This window comes from Dipteris shenzhenensis, chromosome 3, assembly GCF_047967505.1.
Source record: "Dipteris shenzhenensis isolate YYH24624 ecotype China chromosome 3, Dip_SZ_1.0, whole genome shotgun sequence".
Lineage (NCBI taxonomy): Eukaryota > Viridiplantae > Streptophyta > Polypodiopsida > Gleicheniales > Dipteridaceae > Dipteris > Dipteris shenzhenensis.
The window spans coordinates 63,150,694-63,173,549 of record NC_141598.1 but is presented as its reverse complement, the minus strand read 5'-3'; the positions used below and the strand labels follow the sequence as shown (position 1 = coordinate 63,173,549).

General features: G+C 44.8%; 1 protein-coding gene across 2 annotated transcripts in view; it reads left to right on the top strand.

The window, feature by feature from the left end:
* LOC147904148 (protein PAM71-homolog, chloroplastic-like) overlaps positions 1-22,856 on the top strand; it is a 125,262-nt gene that overhangs the window by 57,460 nt on the left and 44,946 nt on the right. For both annotated transcript variants that reach the window (XM_087372712.1, XM_087372711.1), the window contains exon 5: positions 20,547-20,643. In XM_087372712.1, the coding sequence (XP_087228838.1) occupies positions 20,547-20,643 (97 nt within the window). The remainder of the gene's footprint in view (positions 1-20,546; positions 20,644-22,856) is intronic.

Below are 22,856 nucleotides of genomic sequence, written 5' to 3'. Positions count from 1 at the left end.
TTATGGGATTCACATATCATCATAATGCTTTTACAGAATATTGGGCCAGGCTTGATGGATATTATCTCATTCATGCTCAGCAATATGATGAATATACATGTCAAATGTGGACTGATTATTCACAACAATTATCTGATCATTCTCCACTTTGGCTCGCCCTTTCTTTTGGTATGCCTCTGGATGATTTGCAGCTCTCCTCAGTCAGGTATTTACAGGTCAATCAATTATATCTCTCACATGAAAAATTCCAGCAAATGATCAGACTGGCTTGCAGGCCATTGCTATCTCATGCTCAGGAGGATGTGGAATTCGCTTGGACCTCTTTCACACATCGTATTCAAAATGTCATAAAGGAATATGGAAGATGGTACATGGCAGAAACCAGACAGCATATCCATTGGGCAAAATCAAACAAGCAGTATTTGGTACAGCTTAGTCATCAAAGATCTCTATCTGCTTCTGAGCAGCATTTATTGTCCTGTGCTTCCTCTATAATAGATGCCAATGATAAACGCAAGCTGTCCAAATGGCAGATCAGGGCTAGAGCTAAACCTATGCTAGATAAGGGCTGTTTCTCAAAATCTTTTTTTCAGAACTTACATGCAAATAGACAAAGCCAATCTATCACGAGGGTCAGGAAACCAGATGGCCTTTGGACCCAGACTCTATCTCAGCTGGAAAAACAATGTTTGGATCATTTTCAGCTTCTTTTTTCTCAGCCATCTTTTTCTACACCTCAGGTTGTTTCAGCTCGAAACAGATTTACTGCACTTGTTTCTCCTATTGTCTCTTTGCAAAAAGCCTCAATGCTGGAAATGTCTTTTACAGATGTGGAATTGGATGAAGCTCTTCGGCATTTGGGTAAACATAAATCCCCTGGCTGGGATGGTCTGACGGTTGAATTCTTTGAAGCCTTTTGGCCTGAATTGAAGGGTCCAATTTTGCATAGCCTGGCAGCAGCAGCATCTTCCCTCAGCTTGGAAGCATGGTCTGGTTAAGCTTGTGTTCAAAAAACCTCTATGTGAGACTATGGATGACTGGAGGCCCATCACTTTGATGCCGGTTATATACAAACTGATTGCCAAAATGTTGGTACATTGGATAAAGGATATCCTTCATGATGGACTTCATCCCCGGCAATATGGTTTTGTATTTTCTTACATGGTATCAGAGCCTAGACTCTAGCAAGAAGATTTGGAAGTGTGTTTCTGTTTGCGAGCAGATTGTGAGAGATGGCCCAACCCGCAAGACTGCGAACCCCACTGTTCGCCGAAAGCGAAAAGTTGGACGTCTCTAACTATCCACTTTGGAAGTTCAAGATGAAGACCATCCTAAGCGCATATGAGCTTTGGGACACTGCTACTGGGGTGGACGTGAGGCCGGTTGCGAGATCGGATCCAGCCAATGCAGGAGAACAGATAGTACCAACTACGGATGAGATTCTCGCGTGGACAAGAAGAAATTTAGATGCACTGTGTTCTATTGTCTGCAGTGTAAGTGATTCCATCATGGCATTAATTCAACTTGTCACCACAGTGGAGGAGGCATGACGGTTTTGAAAAATCAATATGAGATCACGAATCAGACGTGAATTCAGAATCTAGAGACTCAACTCGTGAATGAGAAATTATTTGAGTCTGAACCGGCAGAGAAGTTCATCACCAGGATGAAGAATCTGCGCGATCAGATGACTGCGATTGGCATCACCATCACCAGCGAGAATCTAGCACGAAGGTGTATATGGATTCTCCCACCAAAGTACAGCGGTCTTGTTACGGCGGTGAATACACAGAACAGAAATCCACCCCTCAACTTTGAGGATTTCAACGTGATGCTTCTGGAGAGAATCTAGCACGAAGGTGTATATGGATTCTCCCACCAAAGTACGGCGGTCTTGTTACGGCGGTGAATAAGCAGAACAGAAATCCATCCCTCAACTTTGAGGATTTCAACGCGATGCTTGTGGAGGAGGAGATGCATCAAAAGATGAGGACTGGAGAAGATTCGGCTTTCTACGCTGGATCAAAGAAAGGTAAGGGTAAGGACTCTGGTAACCCATCTTCTTCTGATGATAAAAAAAGAAAGAAGAAGATCAAGTGCTTCTATTGCAACAAGGCAGGGCACAAGCAGAATGAGTGCTGAAAGAAGATTACAGATGAGAAGAACGGAGTAAAGAAAGAGTCTAGCAACAGCGCGCAGGCAGCACCAGTAGAGCTGTTCGTAGCAATTGAGGAGATTTGCACGGATGCAGTTCATGTATCTGCGGATGAACCTTGGATCATTGACAGTGGTGCATCGCGCCACAGGACCAGTCGGAAGGATTGATATACCTCTCTACAGCCGGTAGGGAATGACATCCTCGTAGTAGTCGGCAATGATGCAAAACGGCACATACATGACAATATCTCTAACACTCTCATCGCAATGGAATATGCAAAATATTCAGATCAAGATGTGTTGGTTATGCAGGTGGATGTGGCGAAGGCATTTGATACAGTACAGTGGGATTATGTCTCTCAAATCATGTCAAAACTTGGTTTTGGGCCAAAGCTAGTTAATGTCATATATTGGCTTTACTTAGATTCCACTGCACAATGCTTTATAGGGAATCATTTGTCTGAGTCTTGGACTCTAGAACGTTCAGTTCGATAGGGATGCCCTCTCAGTGCTTTGCTATATGCCATCGCTTCACATCCTTTGCTTCTTTATATGGATCACATGGTTGATACTGGATAGCTAGAGGGGCTTCAGATTTCTGATTCATGACCCTTTATTGCTCAGGCCTATGCAGATGATTCATTCTTCATGCCAAAGAATAGTCCTTTGGAGATTTGCCTTTTGATGGATACCCTTTCAGATTTTGGGTTGGCAGCTGGTCTTAAAATTAACTTTCAGAAATCAAAACTCTTGCCTTTCAAGCATTGTGATTGGCATGCTACCCTATGGCCAGGCCAGATTATTTATCCGAAAAACATAGTAAGACATCTGGGCTATCCCATTGGCTGGAAAATCAGCAATAAGCAACAAATGTCATGGGTGTCAAACAAAATTCAGGACAAATTAGAATATTGGAAGATCTCCACTTGGCCTCTGCATGTACGGCTTCGAATTGTCTAGTCTATTGTTCTAGCTTATGTCCAGTTTTACCTTCCTCTATTACATTGGTCATCTCGAGATCTCACCTCCTTTATGTCTCAAGCCATGGAGATTTTTTGGAAAACTAAGCTTCATAAAAAAGCTTTACGGCTGCTCAAAATGGATATGCTTTGTTCACCAAGAATGCATGGTGGTTTGAATATAATCAACATCCAATTTCATGTGTTGGCAAGAAAGATCACTATGCTCAAGACATTTTTACAACAAGAGCAGCCTTGGTCTATTATGTTGGCAATTTTGTGTGGACAGATGACCACAAATGCTTATGGACATTGGCTAGTTGATCCATCGGAAGTAGTACTGGGCAGATTTCAAGGTAAAATACCTGGCTGTCCATTTTCTAATTCCTTGATAGAGGACTGGAAGCAAGTACTCTCGCACATCAAATTGTCTCCCCTTCCTACTTCTACAGCTTCCTCACTCAGAATGGAAAGTATTCATTGGAGTGCTGTGTTCTCCTCTCCCCTTGCTGTTCAACAACCCATCAGAGCTTACAATCTTATGAAAATGGGTATCTGTTTCATTGATGACGTAGTAGATATGCAAGGAAATATTCTCACTTTTCTAGTAGCATGTCGACAATACAATCTGGGGATGCATCATAGACCTATATGGAAAGCTATTGCTGATCTCTTACTCCCTCTGGTTCCGATTCCAACATTGAATGTCAGAGACAGGCTTCAAGATTGGCACCTTCAGTCTTCAAATACAAGCATCTCCTCTAGGCCTTTGCATTTATTGACTTCTATACAGGCTTATCGATTGATATTACCTCCTCCTTGGATTGCCCATCATGCTAATTTTGTGAGAGGGAAGAGAAGTGGAAGGGAGCAAGAGAGTGAGAGTGAGAGAGAGTGACACTCTAGTGCGGGTGTGAAGTGATAGTGAGCCACACCACAAACTCACTTATGTTTTATTAGGATTAGGTTTACCCTATGACTGTCTTAAGACAGTCATAGGTGTCCTATCTTTAATTCTTTAATTAAGGGTTGGCAATGTGCCTTTACCCCCAACAACCTCCCACCTAAAGGCCAATGTGCCTAAAGGGGAGAAAAGAATAAAAAATTACAGCAATATACAGTTACTGTATACAAGACCATAAAGTAAGAATGGTCTCATCCTAATCCCATGATGTGGCGGCAATGTGCAAACCGCTCTGTAGGCAAGCTCTTAGTGAGCAAATCTGCAGTATTATCATCAGTGTGCACTTTCACAAGCTCAAGTCGCTTGTTTTCCAGTACCTCCCTGATGAAATGATATTTCACTTCTATGTGCTTGGTCTTTTGATGAAAGACCGGATTCTTTGCCAACATGATAGCACTCTGACTATCACAATGCAAAACTGGCATATCTCCTGTAATGCCCAAATCTCCCACCAGCCGAGTAAGCCATATTGCTTCCTTGCAGGCCTCAGTGGCTGCAACATATTCAGCTTCAGTGGTTGACAGTGCAACACATTTCTGCAACCGAGACACCCATGATATAGCACCTCCTGCAAATGTGAAAATATAACCGGTAGTAGACTTCCGGTTATCTGCATTCCCTGCATAGTCTGAATGTGTAAAACCATGCACCAATGCATCTTGCCTACCATAGCATATGCACAAGTCTTTGGTACCTTTGAGATACCTCAAGACACCTTTCACTGCTTCCCAATGCCGCTTGCCTGGATTTGCCATATACCTGCTGATGACTCCCACCGCAAAAGCAATATCCGGACGAGTGGCAACCATGGCATACATCAAAGATCCAACTGTAGATGCATACGGAACCTTGGCCATTTCAGCCTTATCATCATCTCTGTCCTTACTGCTGAGTTTTAAATGTGGAGGCAACGGGGTACTAATGGACTTCCCCCCCTCCATTTTAAACCTCTGCAGTACTTTGTCAATATACTCTTTCTGTGACAGAAACAAAAGTCCCTTGGACCTGTCACGAGTAATACGCATGCCAAGAATATGATTTGCATCACCCAAGTCTTTCATGTCAAAAGACTTATGCAGTTGTTTCTTCAAAGCACTAATCTCATGCTGAGATTTACTGGCAATAAGCATGTCATCCACATATAGAATGAGTAGCATCAAACTGCCATCCTTTGCCCGTTTGGTGTACAAGCAATGATCGGTCTCACACCGATGATACCCTTGGGACTGCATGAAGGCATCAAACTTCTTGTACCATTCCCTCGGCGCCTGCTTGAGTCCATACAAGCTCCTCTTGAGCTTACACACAAGCTGTTCTTTCCCTTTAACAGCATATCCCTCTGGCTGACTCATATAGATCTCATCATGAAGATCTCCGTGAAGAAAAGCTGTCTTCACATCCATCTGACATAAATCCATGTCATCATGAGCAACAAGAGCTAACACTGCTCTCAAAGTAGTCATCTTGACTACAGGGGGAAAAAATCTCATCAAAGTCAATGCCCTTTTCCTGCTTAAATCCCTTGGCAACCAATCTGGCCTTATACCGAGGTAAAGCATTTGAGTCCACTTTGACTTTGTAAACCCACTTGCATGGCAAAACCTTTCTGCCTGCAGGTAGCTGCACCAAGTCCCATGTATCATTCTGAAGTAGGGAGTCCATTTCTGACTGCATGGCTTTCTCCCACTTCTTTTTCTCTGTTCTTCTCATAGCTTCCTTGAAGCTGGAAGGCTCACCACAATCAGTCAGCATGATAAAATTAGCCACATTATTGGCTCCTGGAACAAACCTGGCAGGAGGCCGTTGTGCACGGGTGCTCCTCCTCACAAAATGTTCCGGATTAGGCTTCTGTCCAGCCTGTTCTTCATGCATGACGGGTGGTTGTACCACCATATCTGGCTGTTCTACAGCCCCATCTGTTGGCACATCCAGTGGTGCATCATTGGCAAAATTATCTGGCTGATTTTCAGCCTGTATACCCTCTTGAACAGGGTGATCTGCAGCAGGCTGCTGCTGCATATAAATGGGCATTCTTTGCTGTCCAACATCATCATAAATAACCCTCCTGTATTCCACAGGTTGCACGGGTTCCTTGTGTACACAATCTTCTTTAAAGATGACATCATTGCTGCGTATAATCTTCCGTTTAACGGGATCCCATAACCTGTACCCCATTTCACCTTCGTCACCATAACCCATAAAGATGCATCTGATAGACTTTGGATCCAGTTTGGTGCGTAGATCTTTGCGTACATGAGCAAAGCACTCGCAGCCAAATACACGTAAGTGCTTATATGAGGGTGGTTTGCCAGACCACACCTCCTCTGGCACTTTCAACTCCAAAGCCTTATTTGGTGACCTGTTAATAATGTGAACTGCTGTTTGCACGGCTTCTGCCCAAAAGCCATGGGGTAATGCAGCATAAGACAACATACATCGAACCTTCTCCTGAATAGTTCGATTCATCCGCTCACTTGCACCATTTTGAGATGCATTATGAGGGGCTGTGAGTTCCTGTTTGATGCCCTTAGCTTGGCAAAACTGCACAAAAGCATGTGACACATACTCACCCCCATTATCGGATCTGAGGCATTTCAGCCTACGACCTGTCCGATTCTCAACCTGAGCGACAAACTTCTTGAAAGCATCTAAGGCATCTCCCTTATGCTTCAAGAAATAGACCCACACCTTACGTGTGGCATCATCAATGAAAGTAATAAAATATTTTGCACCCCCTAGTGATAGCTGTGGCATCTCACACAAATCAGTGTGCACTAGATCAAGTGGTGCTCTATTCTGAGGAGTTCTCCTCTTATGAGGAGTGACAGAATGCTTGCCAAAAATACAATGATCACAAGTAGGCAAATCTGAAAAAGAGAGAGGCGGCAGATAACCCAAACGTGACAGTTCTTGCATTCCTTTAACAGACATGCGTCCCAACCGGCTATGCCACAATGAAACCTTTGGCAGCTCGGTTATGGCAACAACATGATTACCCACACTGGAAACATAAAGAGGATACAAAGTATCACTCTTAAAACCCTCAGCCACTACAGTCTAGCCATCAGTAATCACCCATTTGGAATCCCCAAATGTGGTGTGGTAACCACTGTCATCTAATAAGCCAGTGCTAATCAGATTTTTCTTGATTTGCGGCATATGGCGAACGCCATCAAGCATAAATGACTGTCCATCAGGAAGTACTATCTGTATACTGCCAATCCCTGCAATCTGACATGCATAGTTGTTCCCAAGATGAACAACTCCATGATCACCTGTGTAGGAAGTAAACCACTCCCTATGAGGAGTAACATGAAAAGAGGCACCTGAATCCAAGAGCCAGGTGTGCATGTCATGGCCATCAATAACCAAAGCATGTGCTATTACAGCAGAAGAACATAAAACATCATGTATGTCACTGTCACTGTCCTCTGCTGCAACATTCACTGCATCCAAGTCATCTGCCTTGGCCTTGCCTTTGCCTTTGCTTGCATTTCCTGCATCCTTTGTTTCAGCCTTCTTGGCTTTTTGATCCCGTATGAACTTGAAGCACTTCGACTTCACATGTCCCTTCTTGCCACAATAAAAGCATTCAATGTCCTTTTTGCCACGGGACTGACTGCGGGATTTGGACTTACTAGCAGATCTCCCCTTCTGCTGAGTCCTGCCTCTGTCCTGTACCTGCAAAGCATTTGAAGACTTGCTGCCCGCATTATTCTTCCTGCTCATCTCCTCCATAAGGAGAGAGCTCTCTACATCAGCATAAATAAGAGTGGCATTTGAGTTTGACAGGGTGGTCTTGAAAGTGTCCCAACTCTCGGGGAGGGTACACAGCAAGAAAGTAGCCTTGAACTCCTCATCAAGGTTCAACCCCTGTGCAATCAGCTGTGTAAAGATAGCATTGAACTCACTCAAGTGTGAGGTCATAGCTGTACCTTCCTTCATGCGAAGATCGACCAGCTTCTTCAGCCAATAAACCTTACTGGCTGAGCTCTTTTGGGCATACAATTCTTCTAGTCTTTGCCATAGACCATAAGAGGTCTTTTCAGCCTGTACATTGAACACAAGAGTGTCTGAAATAGTGAGCATGATTGCTGCCCTCGCGGACAAATCAAGCTCTTCCCAGTCATTAGCTGCCATATCAGATGGCTTGACACCCTTCACCCTTATGGGCTTAGCAATCTTCTTTAACAGAAGTACATTCAAGCACTGTTCTGCCCATAATGCATAGTTATGTGCTCCTTCCAGTTTCTTTATGTTCAGAATTGAAGAATCACCTCCTCCTGATGCCATATCAGATGAGGAAAGTACCTGACTCCCTGGAAGTAAAAGAGGCTGAATAAAGGTTCTGATTTCTCAGAAAAGGCCTGCTCTATTCTAGAGCCAGAAGCACTCAATGGTGCTGTTTTTAACTGTCAGTAAAATCTGCAGCAAAACAGTAAATGTCCCTGCAACTACTGTACCTTCTGACAAACTGTTCTGAGCTCAGAGAGGCATAAAAAACAGTAATTTCAGACTGCTGCTGCTGCTGCTGCTCAACAAGTGCTTAACAGTGCACAATCATCTGACAAAACCACCAACACTGCTGTAAACACTGCTGTACTGACTGTACTGATCACTTCTCCCACCTCAGATGAGGTATTGCACTGAGTTAAATTGCAGAAACCACTTGACTAACACCCAAAAAACAGTAAATGATCCTTCAGCCTGTCACAAAACCTGCAACAGTAAATGGGATAAATCCCAAGCAATCACCCTTAGACCAAGGGGAGAAAATGCATCTGAAGATCTCTGTCGGTAACCCAAGTGCTATCAAACAAAGTCTGGGCAAAAGCCCCTTGATCTGACACCTGAATCAAGTGGAGAACACCTCAACACTGCATGCAATATGAAATCTCTCTGACACTTGTACCTGACAATGTGCAATGCATAGACTGCCCCTGTGTACTCAGTAACAACACAAATCACAAAGTACAAACACCAAGAAGAAAATCTTTTGAGCACTGTCAACGATGGGCAGTTAGGGACCGAGTAAACTCGATGCGCCCTGACCAAGCGTGGCTCAACTGAGATTTTCAAAGTGCGTACAAAGAATGTGACCTGCAACAAATGTCACCAAATGCACTGCGGAAATAAAGCAAATGTGTGCTCCCTGGCTACACACTGCCTCAAGGCATATACTGTAAACACATCCAGGCAAAAGCCCTTTGAAATGGTCACCCAAAACTGAGAATTGCACTCAGTAAATGCATAGAAGCTTCTGCAAAACAAGCATCTAACCTTCCTGAATGACAAGTAACTGCACAAACACCACCACTGTGGCACAAGTCACCTCAAGCGTGAGTGACACGAGAGTACCTGATGTACCTCAACAAATGCACAGTATACTGCTAGAATGCTTCAGGAATATTCCTCTTCCAATCAGAAAATGTGCTGTACTTTTCAGTACCTGCAAAGTACCTGCTGTACTTTTGTCCCTGCAGAGTACCTGTGTACTATCGGTGCACGCTTCCCCCAAAAAAAAATCGAGATTTTTGCAGCAAAAAAAAAAAATGCTGTACTTCTGTACCCTGCTGTCGACGCCAAACGTACTGTCGTACAAATGCCAAGACTCCCGTACAAAGTTGTACGGCAGTCCGTACGGCTGTACGGACTGTCCGTACAGCTGATGTATGAACGGCTGCAAAAAACACAGCAGCTATGCTGCTGTACTGCAGCAGCTTGACGACGCCCACGCCCGCAACAAAAGCCTGCAGCCCTACGAAAAATGCGCCGCCTTAGATCTGCCGTACGAAATGCGATGCCCTTGGAGGTGACCCGCGAAATGCGCCGCGCAGAAGTCCTGCAGCCCGCGACCGCGCCTTCACTCTGATGCCCTCGAAAACGCGCCGCCTGCGATGCACGCACCCGCGACCACGCTGTCGCTGCGATGTCGAGCCCGTCCGTACGGCCGTACGGATCTGTCCGTACGGTACGGATGAGGTAGGCAGTTGAGAGGGGGAGAGAAGGCTTGATAGGCTCTGATACCAGTTGTGAGAGGGAAGAGAAGTGGAAGGGAGCAAGAGAGTGAGAGTGAGAGAGAGTGACACTCTAGTGCGGGTGTGAAGTGATAGTGAGCCACACCACAAACTCACTTATGTTTTATTAGGATTAGGTTTACTCTATGACTGTCTTAAGACAGTCATAGGTGTCCTATCTTTAATTCTTTAATTAAGGGTTGGCAATGTGCCTTTACCCCCAACAAATTCTCTATGGCATTTGAACAAGTCATTAGCCTGGTGGAAAGGAAAATTGCAATTGATATGGAAGTTGAAAATGCCATTGAAGCAACGACTATTTTTATGGAGATGTATTGTTGGTATTCTTCCAGTAGGGGTGAAATTGGCTCAAAGACGGATAGCTTCACCTCTTTGTCCAAGATGTCGCCTTACATCTGAGAGTATTCCGCGTCTACTGTGGTCTTGTTCATATCAGCATCTCTGTCACAGTATTCTCTTTTCTTCCACTAGATCAGATACTGGGCCTTATGGACCCTCTGGTTGCAGCGTAATCAAGCATATCTGAATTCTCCCCTTCAGCATCCATATGAGTTCTTTTGAGCCTCATTGCGGCAGTCATTATATGATGCCTTACATGAGGAAGATTTGGATGTTTCTTGTATTCAACTTTTCTTTTACTGCTTCTGATGCATAGGGCTTTGGCTCTCTTTTGAGCACTGCCCAGATGTAAATGAAAGTTTCATAATATAAGTATCTTGGTTTCACAAAAAAAAGTGTGTGTGTGTGGGTGTGAGATCTCCAGCCATGGCGACGATTCCTGCCCTCAGCCGACTCTGTTGGTCCGTTCACCCTCCTGAGCTTGCTCGCTTCTACCAGCCACCTCTTTAGAGCTCTATCTGGTCTCTTTTCCACCTCGTTTTCAGCCTCCTGGAGCTCCCCGTTTTGTGTGTGTGTTGTGGTGTGACCTCTGCCTTTCAGCCTCGTCGAGGTTTTCGTACACCTGTACGGCCCCCGTACAGTTTCTGTACGCTGTTCGTACAGCCCCGTCTACCTCTCCGTATAGATCTGCACGCATTTCTGCATGCAGTTCCGTACAGTCCCGTCTGCACCTCCGTACAGTCCCGTGTCTACATCTCCATACAGTCCCGTCTCCAGGGCCGTACACGTCTACTGTTTTTTCTGTACTTCTCCGTACAGTCCCGTGCCACAGCTCAATCATGGCTTCAGATTTGGAAGTTTGTACATATGCTCGAAAGGAAAGACCCGGAGATGCTAAGCGTCGCCTATCGGAGCCTGCATCACAAGATGATGAACTTACTGTGGAAGCTCAGTACGTGTTTGACACCCTTAAGGATGACTTTCAGCAGTCACGACAGGAATGGGGCAAACCGGTTCCAGAGGTCACATACAAATTGAAATTGCTGTCCCTCGTCAATCCTCTCAGGAAGTTGTCTCAAACTACGGTTATAATTTTCTTTCCAGGAAGAATCCCAGCGGCCAGTGATGTCGCGCAGTGGATTAAGTCCATCCTTGGAGGATGTTTTGTAGAAGGAGTGTATTTTGCTTCCAGAGGCTTCTATGAGGGCGTTTATCAGATGCTTCGTGCAAGTAGAGGCTTCTTGAGTTCTCTCCCCTGTTTTACGGGAAGTAGATGGTACATGCTATGCCCTGGTCCCCAAACAAGGATTATCAAAGTCTTATACAACATCATTGTCCTATATGGGTTGAGGTCGTTAACTTCCCGGACTATATGCGTGAAGAGTTGCCTGGCCTAGCTGCTTCTTTGGGACAGGTCATTTGTCCTCCACGGGCCATGGGAAACCGTAACAGGTTCTGCATTCTCTGGGACACTAATACACCTACCCCTCCTTGTATTGCAGTGGAAGTTGAGGGAGTGCAATTGGGAAAAAAGTATTTTAGTGGGGCGTGTTTGCAGGAGCTTGTTTTGCCTACCATAAGTTTGGGCATCTAGCCTCTGAATGCCCAATGGTTCTGCATCAGCCCCCTCCCAATGCCTTGCTGCCCCAAACACGGGAAATGAATGAGAATTTGCAAGCTAAGATAGCAAATAGAAATGGAGCAAAGAATGCCAAACCAATCAATCAGGTGCAGTCACTTGCTGGAAAAGGAAAAGATAAAGGAAAAGAGAAGATGAAGGAATCTACAGGGATTGATCAGGATGGTTTTCAACAACCTAAGAAGGTGGTTGTATTGAAGCAACGCCCCCTTCAATCTCATCAATGGGATGCTTCTTCTCCCTCACCCGGACAGGCTTCTACTTCAGCTCCTATCCTTCAAAATTGGGTGGGGGTACTGAAGAAGGGCATCCCCATATGTGATTCAGAAGAAGGGGAAAATGCTGTGTCTTTCATGGATCATGAAGGAATGCAGCCCATGCAGGCAGGGGCTTTGCCTCTCTGATGTCTTGTTTTATTCTGATACTTTCCTATATATACCTCTCTCATGCTCCAAACACTTAAGTGCTTTACATATAATGTACAGAGCCTCTGCAATGTCTCCAAGTGGAGGCTTTTATGGAATTATGTACATAAAATGCAGCCAGATATTGTTTGTTTGCAAGAACATAATCAACATTCCATGGTTGGTCATCACGATTATTTTGGCGGTTATGATATATATTATGCTGGTACCACTACCTACTCAAGTGTATGCATACTGGTTAGACATGAGCTGGAACCTCAGTTAGCCTTCAATGATAGCAGTGGCAGATGGATGGTCATACAATGTAATGTCAATGGTGATATTTTTGAGTTTGCATCAGTTTATGCTTCCCAGACCTCTGCCATGAGGGCTTCATTATGGGATTCTTTATGCAGATATCCATGGAGATCCAATGCATTCATCTGTGGAGATTTCAATAATTCCCCTCTACCAAGAGATAACACCACTTCAAGATCTCATATGCTATCATTGGAAAGGAAGAAATGGGATAGCATGCTTCTTTCTGTGCATGCTCAAGATTTATGGCTGCTTCTCCAAGGGTCAGTACCTAGATATACTTTTCATCATAATGCACTTACAACATACTGGGCAAGGCTTGATAGATGGTATTTGTTTTACCCACAACAATTTGCAGACTTTAGCCCTCATTTCTTTATAGAATTCTCATTGGGCTTGTCAGATCATGCCCCATTGTGGATGAATTTGCAGCTTGGCATGCCTCTGGATGATTTGCCACCCCTTTCCAGTAGATTATTGCATGTTAATCAGGCTTATTTCCGACATCACTATTTCCAGCAAATGATCAAACTTGCAATTCATCCCTTGCCTTTGCATGCCCAGGAGGACATGAATTATGCTTGGGACAGGTTTGTCTCTCGTATGCAGAATGTCATTAGGGAGTATGGCAAATGGCATATGACTGAATGCAGGAATGAGGTTAAATGGGCAAAAAGGACAGCACAACAATTGACTGAATTTTCTCAGTTAAGGCCTCTCTGATTTAGAAAACGATACCCTATCACATGCTCAGATTAAATTGACTGTTAATGATCAGAGGAAATTGCACAAATGGCAGATTAGGGCAAGAATGAAGCCCCTCATGGATAAGGGCTGCTCATCAAAAGCCTTTTTCCAGGGCTTGCATGCTACTCGAAAGAAAAACTCATGTCTAAGGGTAAGGAAGTTCGATGGCTCTTGGACACACTCTTTCTCTGATCTCCAAGATGAATGCCAAAATTACTTTAAGAAATTGTTCTCCACTCCTGGTTCCCCATCAAATCGAATGATTGATGCTAGGACTGAATTCCTCCAATATGTTTCTGGAATAGTGGAACCGCTCCTGGTTCCCCATCAAATGAAATGACTGATGCTAGGACTGAATTCCTCCAATATGTTTCTGGAATAGTGGAAATGGATGATGCTCTTATTTTGGAGAGACCTTTTACTGACACAGAACTTGATAATGCATTGTTCCACCTCAGCAAATACAAGTCCCCTGGCGGGGATGGCCTTACGGTGGAATTTTATATCTCTTTTTGGGATGATTTGAAAAAAGTCCTCTTGCAAATGATCAATGTTGCCTGGCAAGAAAATCAGTTGCCGCACTTTTGGAAGCATGGCATAGTCAAACTTGTGCCAAAAAACATCTGTGTCACCATATGTCAGATTGGAGGCCTATTACTTTGATGCCTGTAGTTTACAAACTCATTGCCAAAATGATTGTGCACAGGCTTCACAGGATACTGGATGCGGGACTTCATCCTCATCAGTATGGGTTTGTGTCGCGAAGACAAATCCATGATGATATATCCAATGCCTTGACTGCAATTGAATATGCTAAGTATTCGCATCAAGATGTGCTCATATTGCAGGTAGATATTGCTAAGGCATTTGACACTGTTCAATGGGATTTTATCTCTCAAAGCATGACAAAGTTGGGCTTTGGTCCCAAGATAGCAAATGCTTCACTGACCAAACTAGAGAGGCCATGCTTTCACTCGCACTTTCAAGCTCCTCACACCAAGGGGTTGCTTTTTGACTCCTTGGTTCGCCCAGCGGGGATGTACAGCAGCCCTTGTTGGGGGCCAAACTTGTCGGATATAGAGTGGGCCCGTGTGGAGCGGCTACAAGTTCTCATGTTTTTTTTTTTTTCAAAAGAAACAAGCTCTCATGTTATCACGGATGATTTGTGGTAAGCCATCCGTTCCTCACCAGATCATTCAGGCTGAGTTTGGGTCACCCCCTTTACAGCTAGATGCTGCATTTTAGGTCATCACGTATCTGTACCGAGTTAGGGAATATGGAGATTACACCTCGGGGCGTAGCAAGCTACCATGGATAGCTCTATCCTCTTCTATGGCACTTGCAGCAAGAGGAGACTAGAGGTGCTGGTATGCACGTACAAAGAGATGGTTTGAGCGACTGGGGCTCCACATGGATAGATTACCTCCCTTCCAATACAACATGGATGCTCCGTTTTCTCCCCTCCTATCACACGAGGTCAACTAGGTTATCCATGAGGATCTACTACGGCTATACATATTTCGGACCTGGTTGGGACTGAGTGAACTCCAAATGAAGCTTAGCTTCTACACAGATCACTTCTTACATATCACAGTAGAGGGTTTCATTGACCCACCAGGATACACGCAGATTCACCTACCCCACTCGCTGAGGATCTCTCTTGGGCAGTTCCGGGTCTCTTCACACAGATTTCGCATCGAGAGCGGTAGAGCAAAGCGACTACCCAGGGAGAGGCGCATATGCACACTGTGTGACATGTAGGAGGTTGAGACATAGGATCATTTCATCTTCAGGTGTCCTGTGTATTAAGAGATCCGAGGGCGTTTCCACTGCCTCTTCAGGGATAGTTATGGGATTTTGACCCGTTTCCTCTCCTACCCAAACCAGCAGTGTTTGGCAGGTTTCATTCATGAGATACTTAGACACCGCGAGAGAATACTCCGAGCACAAAGACAGGAGCAGACTTCTTCTTCGGTTGATCTCTCTCAGAGCTCTATCACGGAGCTCTTTCAGCTAGATCACATGGATCCCCACGAGCCGAGGTCTCGACATGACTGTGACCCGGAGCCTGTGACTCGATAGCTCAGACAGAGGGTCGACACACAGATCACACTTGGAGACATCCCCTCCTTGTTTAGAGTTGGAGCCTGACGGACGGGGGTCACAATAGCCCTGGTCAGACGTAGAGCTACGACCAAGAGACGTGCCAGGACCGCACCTCTGAGTGGCCGATGGCACTCTATTGCCGACTTCATGCCTCCACTGCCTCATCCATCCTGATATCTTGCTACTGCCGTTGATGATGATGATATTGATGATGATGCTGAGAGTGATATATAGTCGACCATCGACATGACTATGTTGTACTTAGGACTTAGTACTGCCATTCTGCATTTTTGCATTTTGCATTGGTATGGATGCTCGTTTAGTAGCTCCACTACCATAGCTTGTTGTATCAAGATTTTCACAGTCTCATAGACTCATCGGTCTTTCGAAGACTTTAATAAATTTTCTTTCTTTCTTTCTTGCTTTCTCTTCTCCACGCCATGATCTGCCACCTCTCTTCTCCTTTCTTCAGCTACATCTTTCTGTGACCTGCGGATGATGTGACGCTTCTACCCGGATCTAGAAGCAGAATCATGGCTTTGTGTCTTCAGCAAAGTTGTAGAGGACCTTGAGTACTACCAATTTCGTTTTTACATAATTGCAATCCGAGTTTTATGTGAAAAGTTACAGCCCTTGCAAGAAGTGACAAAATTTATTTTTGCGCGTGAATTTTGTTCTGGAGCTCAATGATTTGACAGCCCAAGCATGATGCAGCCAGCTCAACGTGGAGCTGTCCATCCTCTTCATGGTTGACCTCTGCTCCAGCCCGCCATTTGCTCCTTCTGCCCAACATGAGCTGTACTTCTGTTTGCCATGAAGAAGTTCCAGACTTGCTCCAACTCATGAAGAACTTATCAAGGTGCCCATACCCGAGGTGAATCTCCACTTCTTCTATCTGCCCATACTCGAGGTGAATCTCCACTTCCTCTATCACATTGGAAGTGAAGATGCTTCCAGCATGATGTAAGCACTTTGACACTACTTCGACACATTACACCATAGTGACTTCTCCGATCGGTGCATTGCTTCGAGCTTGATGTGAGTCCCGGGTACTCCTTGACTTCTTCAATCACCTCTCTGAGTGCTCATGGTACCCGTGGTACACATTGATTGGCTTCTTGAAGTGCTCGTGACACCTCTGGCCTCTACTTCGACATCGGTGACTCTTCCTTAGCCATTTTGAGAGTCACTATGTGAGTGCTCCATCTAGCTACCCCATTGACTTCACCGACACATCTTTTGGGGCCTTCCTGCCTAGCGCTTCTTCGACATCGTCATCGTTTCGCAGGGATGTGCGCATGTGTGCAGTGGCTACTTGAAAGACATCTCTTACTCCTAAGAGATCTATTTTTATTATTCCTACAGCTTGATGTATTTTGGGGTCCTCTGCCCTGAGTAGCCCCCCTAAAATGATATGTATCAAGTGTTTGGTTTTCATTGAGTCTAAAGGTCCTCTGCCTTGGATAGTCCTCCTAAAAAGATGTATTGGTTTTCCTATTTTGGTGTGTGGCTTCCTTACATGTCCTGTTATGAAGCCAAGGGGGAATGTACTGTGGGAGCCATATGTATTGGCTTTGATAGGTCTCGTTATCAAGCCTGGCCGAGTTTCAGGATGGTGGTGTATTCCTAGACCTATGAGCTGGTCATGTAGCCATGCTATAACATGAGCCTCTGAGCATGTTGAGTCTCAAGCCATGAGAGTGCTTGGATCAACCTCTGAACACACTCAAACTTTAGCCTCTTAGTTACATTGGGTGCATAGTTTGATGACTGTCATTGTCATACTCTGTTCTTGGTTCCATTCCAATAGTCTCTCACCTTGCCTTCATGGGAGGGTGTTGGAATATGAAGCCAAAGTGAGTCTAAAATGAGTGTTCTAGGTGGTCTAGATGTGGTTTTATAGTCTAGTGAGTCCTAGACATGCCATGTGTCATATTGGGAGATATTCCATAGACATTGTGACTTTCTAGAGTCTAGTGGCACACTATATAGTGTTATACTTGTCTATTGTCTATTACATCAGTCAACATCAAGCTATCTACATGTGATTATTTTGGTTATCATTGCCTAGCACTTGTTCTTTCATTTTCTTTCCATTTTGCCTTTCCATCATGCTTTCCATATTTCCATTATGTTCCTAGTTAGCTTGGCATTCTCCTACCACCATGTCTCTGCAATGTGGAATTGCATATTGGTGCTCTATGGTTGGATCCAAGGGTGTTCTTAGAGGCCTACGTTGAGACACGCGAGCCCTGAGAGAGCACTACCCATAGTGATCGGATACACCTAGGAGTCAATCCAGAGATGAGGAGAGAGAGCAGGGTACAAGGTTCTAGGGGTGTAGCAACTCTATTCAGATCACTCTTGAGGCTTCTCAAATTTGCGACGCAGTAGGAGGAGCATGCACGGATGTATGTGGATACAAGTTCAGTCATTTGACGTGACCACATGCTTGATCTTACTACTTCCCCTGATTATAGGTCTCCATAGAGATCCACAACCCATATGAGACACTACACGATGACATTCTAGAGTTCTTCAAGCAATGGGAGACCCTCTTGTTAGGGGACTTCAATGCATGCACATGGAGTAGATAGGTGGGCCTGCTAGATTTTGGAGTTCTTCAAGCAATGGGAGACCCTCCTCTTAGGGCACTTCAACGCAAGCACATGGAGCAGACAAGTGGGCCTACTAGATTTTGGATTTGATTTCCTTAGAGTATCAGAGGTGGACTCAATAGAGCTTCGGATAGTGTGGCACCTAGATGATGCTCCATAGGTGATGGGGTACGGGTATCACCTATCGGAGATGGAGGCGGTACATGACTTGATCATCACGTGTACACGACTTTACAGTCTTGCCTTCCTTGCTTGGAACTACCATTCCTATCTGGCATTCACCATCTTGGTTGCTACACCTAACATGCCTCTATTCCCTTGCTACCACCCATGTTGAGATACACTTTGATCATTCCTCGATGCGGTCTATGAGAGTCACTTGTCTCATAAACTATGGATCTTCTTAGGTGCCTCTGACATCCTAGTATCAATGGTTCAAGCCAGCTCTTTTCCATGCACGACTATCCATAGCATGCCATCTAGCCGGGAAGATGCCCTAGAACTCTTTGTTTGATCCTGAGTGTTAAGAGATGAGATCTCACCTCATACGCGAGTAAGCTTGGGACATTTGACAGCATTCAAACCACATCGGGTCTCACGCTGCCTTAATTTCTGTAAGTGGCATGCTTTCCTCTCACATAGGCGTGATGATGTGATTCTCTCTTTTTTGGGAGGAGACCCCAACCATTGCATGGGGGCTTGTATTAGAGGAGGAGAAGCCACCCATCCCCATCACAGACTTGGCGATTTGGCACACATACCCCACGTCGTTCTATGACGCTCCAAGTTCGGCACCACTTGATATGTCCTCCCTGGCCAAGCCCACCACATCCACCTTGTTTAACATCCACCTTGTTTACCATATGGAACGTGCAGGCTGCACTATGCCAACTCCACAATAGAAGAGCCCAAGACCATGAGGGACTACAGATGGTGGAGCACTTTGCACATGGGCAGCAGGAGGTCTTGGCCCTAATCCTAGCACAAACACACAATCACACCTTTTGCTGGAGTACTGATACACAAAGCAAAGGATCCCATGGATATTAGCACTCTACTGCACTCTCTTGATTGGATCCGTATGTTATTGGACTGAATTTTGACGTCAAACAAAATACAAACCAGCAGATGAAGGTTGAATGTGATGATAGAGAATGCCCCATTTTGAAAAAGAAAAATCACGCAAGTAAGAAGTGGTCTATGGATTCCTAGAAAATGTGTTAACAAATGGTATATGGTCTTACTATGTGTATGAGAAACTCTAGAAAATGTGCGAAGCTTGCTATTATGGAAAATAGCATACACAGAGGTTTTAAGAGGCCACACAATGAGAGAAAAATATGTTTTGGAACTCGTACACAGATATATTTTGGGGCCTGTGAGATTAGATCTATGGGTGAAGGTTTATATTTTATTGCTGCAATGATGAGTACTTTAAAAAATGTAATACTTAGGACAGTACCAAAGGGTTCTAGCTTGTGCGGTAAATACAGTTTTGTGGATCTGCTGAATGGAGTGCCTCCAGGACTCTGAGAATATGACACCAGATGAAGCTTTAATAAGCAAATCAAGCCAGCAACAAGTGTCAAAGCATCAAAGCGTCTTCGAGTGGTCAGCTACACTACATATGTGCATGTGCCAGGTGTGAGAAGAAAGACTGACTCACCTTGGTAGGTTAGGCAGAAGAATAGAAAGCCTACAAGATTTACAATGTTCAGAGGTGAAAGTTGATATCAGCAAAGATCCAGTATTTGATGAGACAAGTCGTACAAAGACTGGCAAACATGAAAAATGAGCAGCGGCTCATGCTTGAGATAGATGAAGAAGAATAAGCAAAAGAAAAGTGTGAACAGGCTATGCCTTGGGCAAAAGATTGAACCTTGTTTGAGGTGGTTCCTCTTTCATTTCAGCGGACAAGTTAGCTGAGAAGATATTGACTGCACAATCTCTTCAAATCTTTCTAGCAAGAGTTGCTAATTGCTAGATATTGACTGCATCATCTCTTCAAATCTTTCTAGCACCTATTGCAGAGTCAAGAAAAGTTGCTAATTGTAACTCTTCCATCAGGAGTGAAATATTGTAAATTGCAATTGTTCCATTCTAGTGCGGCCGTGAAAAATTAGCAATTGAAAGTATTCACATGCTAGCTGTTTTACATGAAAGTAATACTCTCACTGTTTTTGTATGATGTCTCTCACAATGATTGTAAGATAAGTAAAGAGTGTTTTTGTTTACTCAAGCTCTTCACCATATGCAGGTGCTCCTGGGATCAACTGCTGCATTGGTACTCATGACAATCATTTCGGTTGCAATTGGAAGAGTATTTCAGGCTGTGCCAGCTCAATTGAAGACCAGTTATCTCCTTACTTTTACATTAGTTTCTTATAATCGTAAATCATGATGTGTTTCTTTTGATGATTGATGTTTAGATCGATATAGGAAAAGCTATCTTTACATATTCCGTTTTACTCAAAGTAAGCTATGAAATGCAAAGGACATCTTCCATTTTAAGCTATTTGCAAAATGAGGACCAGCTCACATGATCTAGAGGTGGAGAGGGGCACGTGGGCAAGGCCCAAGGTCCCAAGAGAGGCAAGGATCTACATCATACAGTTGGACTTACTCCAGCTCTACACATCCCAAGCTTGGGGAGGGGACCAGGAGTTCACCAAAATCCAGTTCTACCATGACCATTCTTGAGAGCATCAAAGGATGGAGTGATTATCGGGCCCCAGTATGTGGAGGACAGACGAGGCTCACATGTACTGAGAATTGCCATCGGGCAGATGCGGGTTGGTTCTGTTCCGTCTGTTGAGGATTGAGACAGGTAGAGCCATAGGCACACCCAGGGAGTAGAGGGTATGAAGGTCATGCACACTAGCAGAGGTAGAGCAGGGGAGCACTTCTTATGCACTTGCCTGGGTTGCTGTGAGATTTGAGGACGGTACCACTATCTCTTCCAGTTGGGGCATGGTTTTGGGCCACTCTCCCAATAGATCCACTTTCACGACCAAGTTTGTGTCGGCCTTTATCTGAGGAAGATGTGGTGACTCAGAGAAACTTTATTGCAGCAAATTACACAATTAGAAGTGACAGGGCCATAGGAGGCTGACCGTGCGCAGCGCCATGTCACAGACTTTAATGCTTTCGAGTCAGCCCGAGGACATAGTGGAGTAGAGGAGGAGGAGATAGCCGACATGAGGGCAGCATGGATCAGCGAGAAGAGACGACATGGAGTGATAGAGCTAGGGACATAGAGACCACGCACGATGTAGAGGTTGACTAGAGCAACACGATGGAGGTCCAGCCCCTACTCAAAGGGGACCACCCGAGCCGAGGCGTTACTCTTGATATGGCCCACCAAAAACAGAGATCACGGACACTATGCCTCCTGCCACAGTAAGAGATGACTCGATAGACACTGATACGAGACATTTTCGCAGCCTGCAAGAGAGCCACCATGGTATCATCACAAGCTTTATGCCACCACATTCTCATAGGGGACCCCCTCTTAGGCTTGATCCTCTGCTAGCTTCTAGATGATCATCACGATGCTACCAGTCCCCATCTTCTTCATGAGCTCAGAGATTTCTCCGTGTATTGGTTTATGATTATGGTTTTTGTGTATTCATTATGGGTGTTGATGCCTGCTTAGAGGCTCCACCCTTTTACCTCATTGTATCAGATCCTTTCAATCTCATAGACCCTTTGGTCTCTCAAAGACTTTTAATAAACTTTCTTTCTTTCCTCCTACATTTCTACACACTCTCTTTGCAAAGCTTTTGGCACCGTGTCGAGAGCTTGACCCATCAGGTGCCTATAGGAGTTGGGGTATGATCAAGAGATCACTTGGGCAGTGATGGCACTCTACGAGGGTAGGGTCCTGATGAGGGTAGGGTGAATAGAGGACATTATGAGTACTAATGGCATCAAACGAGGTTGTCCACTATCACCAACCTTGTTTGGCCTTTAGATAGATGAGATTGAGACTTGCATTGGGACTCTAGGAGGCGCTGCCTTCGCTCTAGATGAATCCTTGCTCGAGATTCTGCTATATGCAATGACATGGTCCTAATCCCCTCCTTAGAAGAGGGGCTCCAGCTTTGATGCACTCCATGCCTTCTGCAAGAGTCAAGACATAGATCATGATCTTCAATACATTCCGGGCAGCTATACATAGAGAGCACTTCATACTAGATGGGTTACTAGTGGAAGTGGTTGCGTTCAATACGTACTTGGGGATCCTTTTCTCTAGCCGATCTTCTCGACCCGACCAGCATTGCAGGCACAATTGAGCAGGAAATAATCAGCACTTGCTAGACTTAAGCAGCAGTGCTTTCACTCTCATTTCCCAGATCATGCAATGCATCCAAGTGTCTCTGGAGCCCCTCGGGAGAAGAGGACATCAATACCACGTCATTTGCGTACAAGAGGATCTAAACCAAGGTTCTGGCGAGAGAGCAACCAGTCCCCCCTAATGCCCTCATGAAGGTCTCGAGCTCATCTATGTAGAGGCCAAACAAGGTTGGTGACAGCTGGCAACCTTGTTTGACCCCAATGGTGCTCA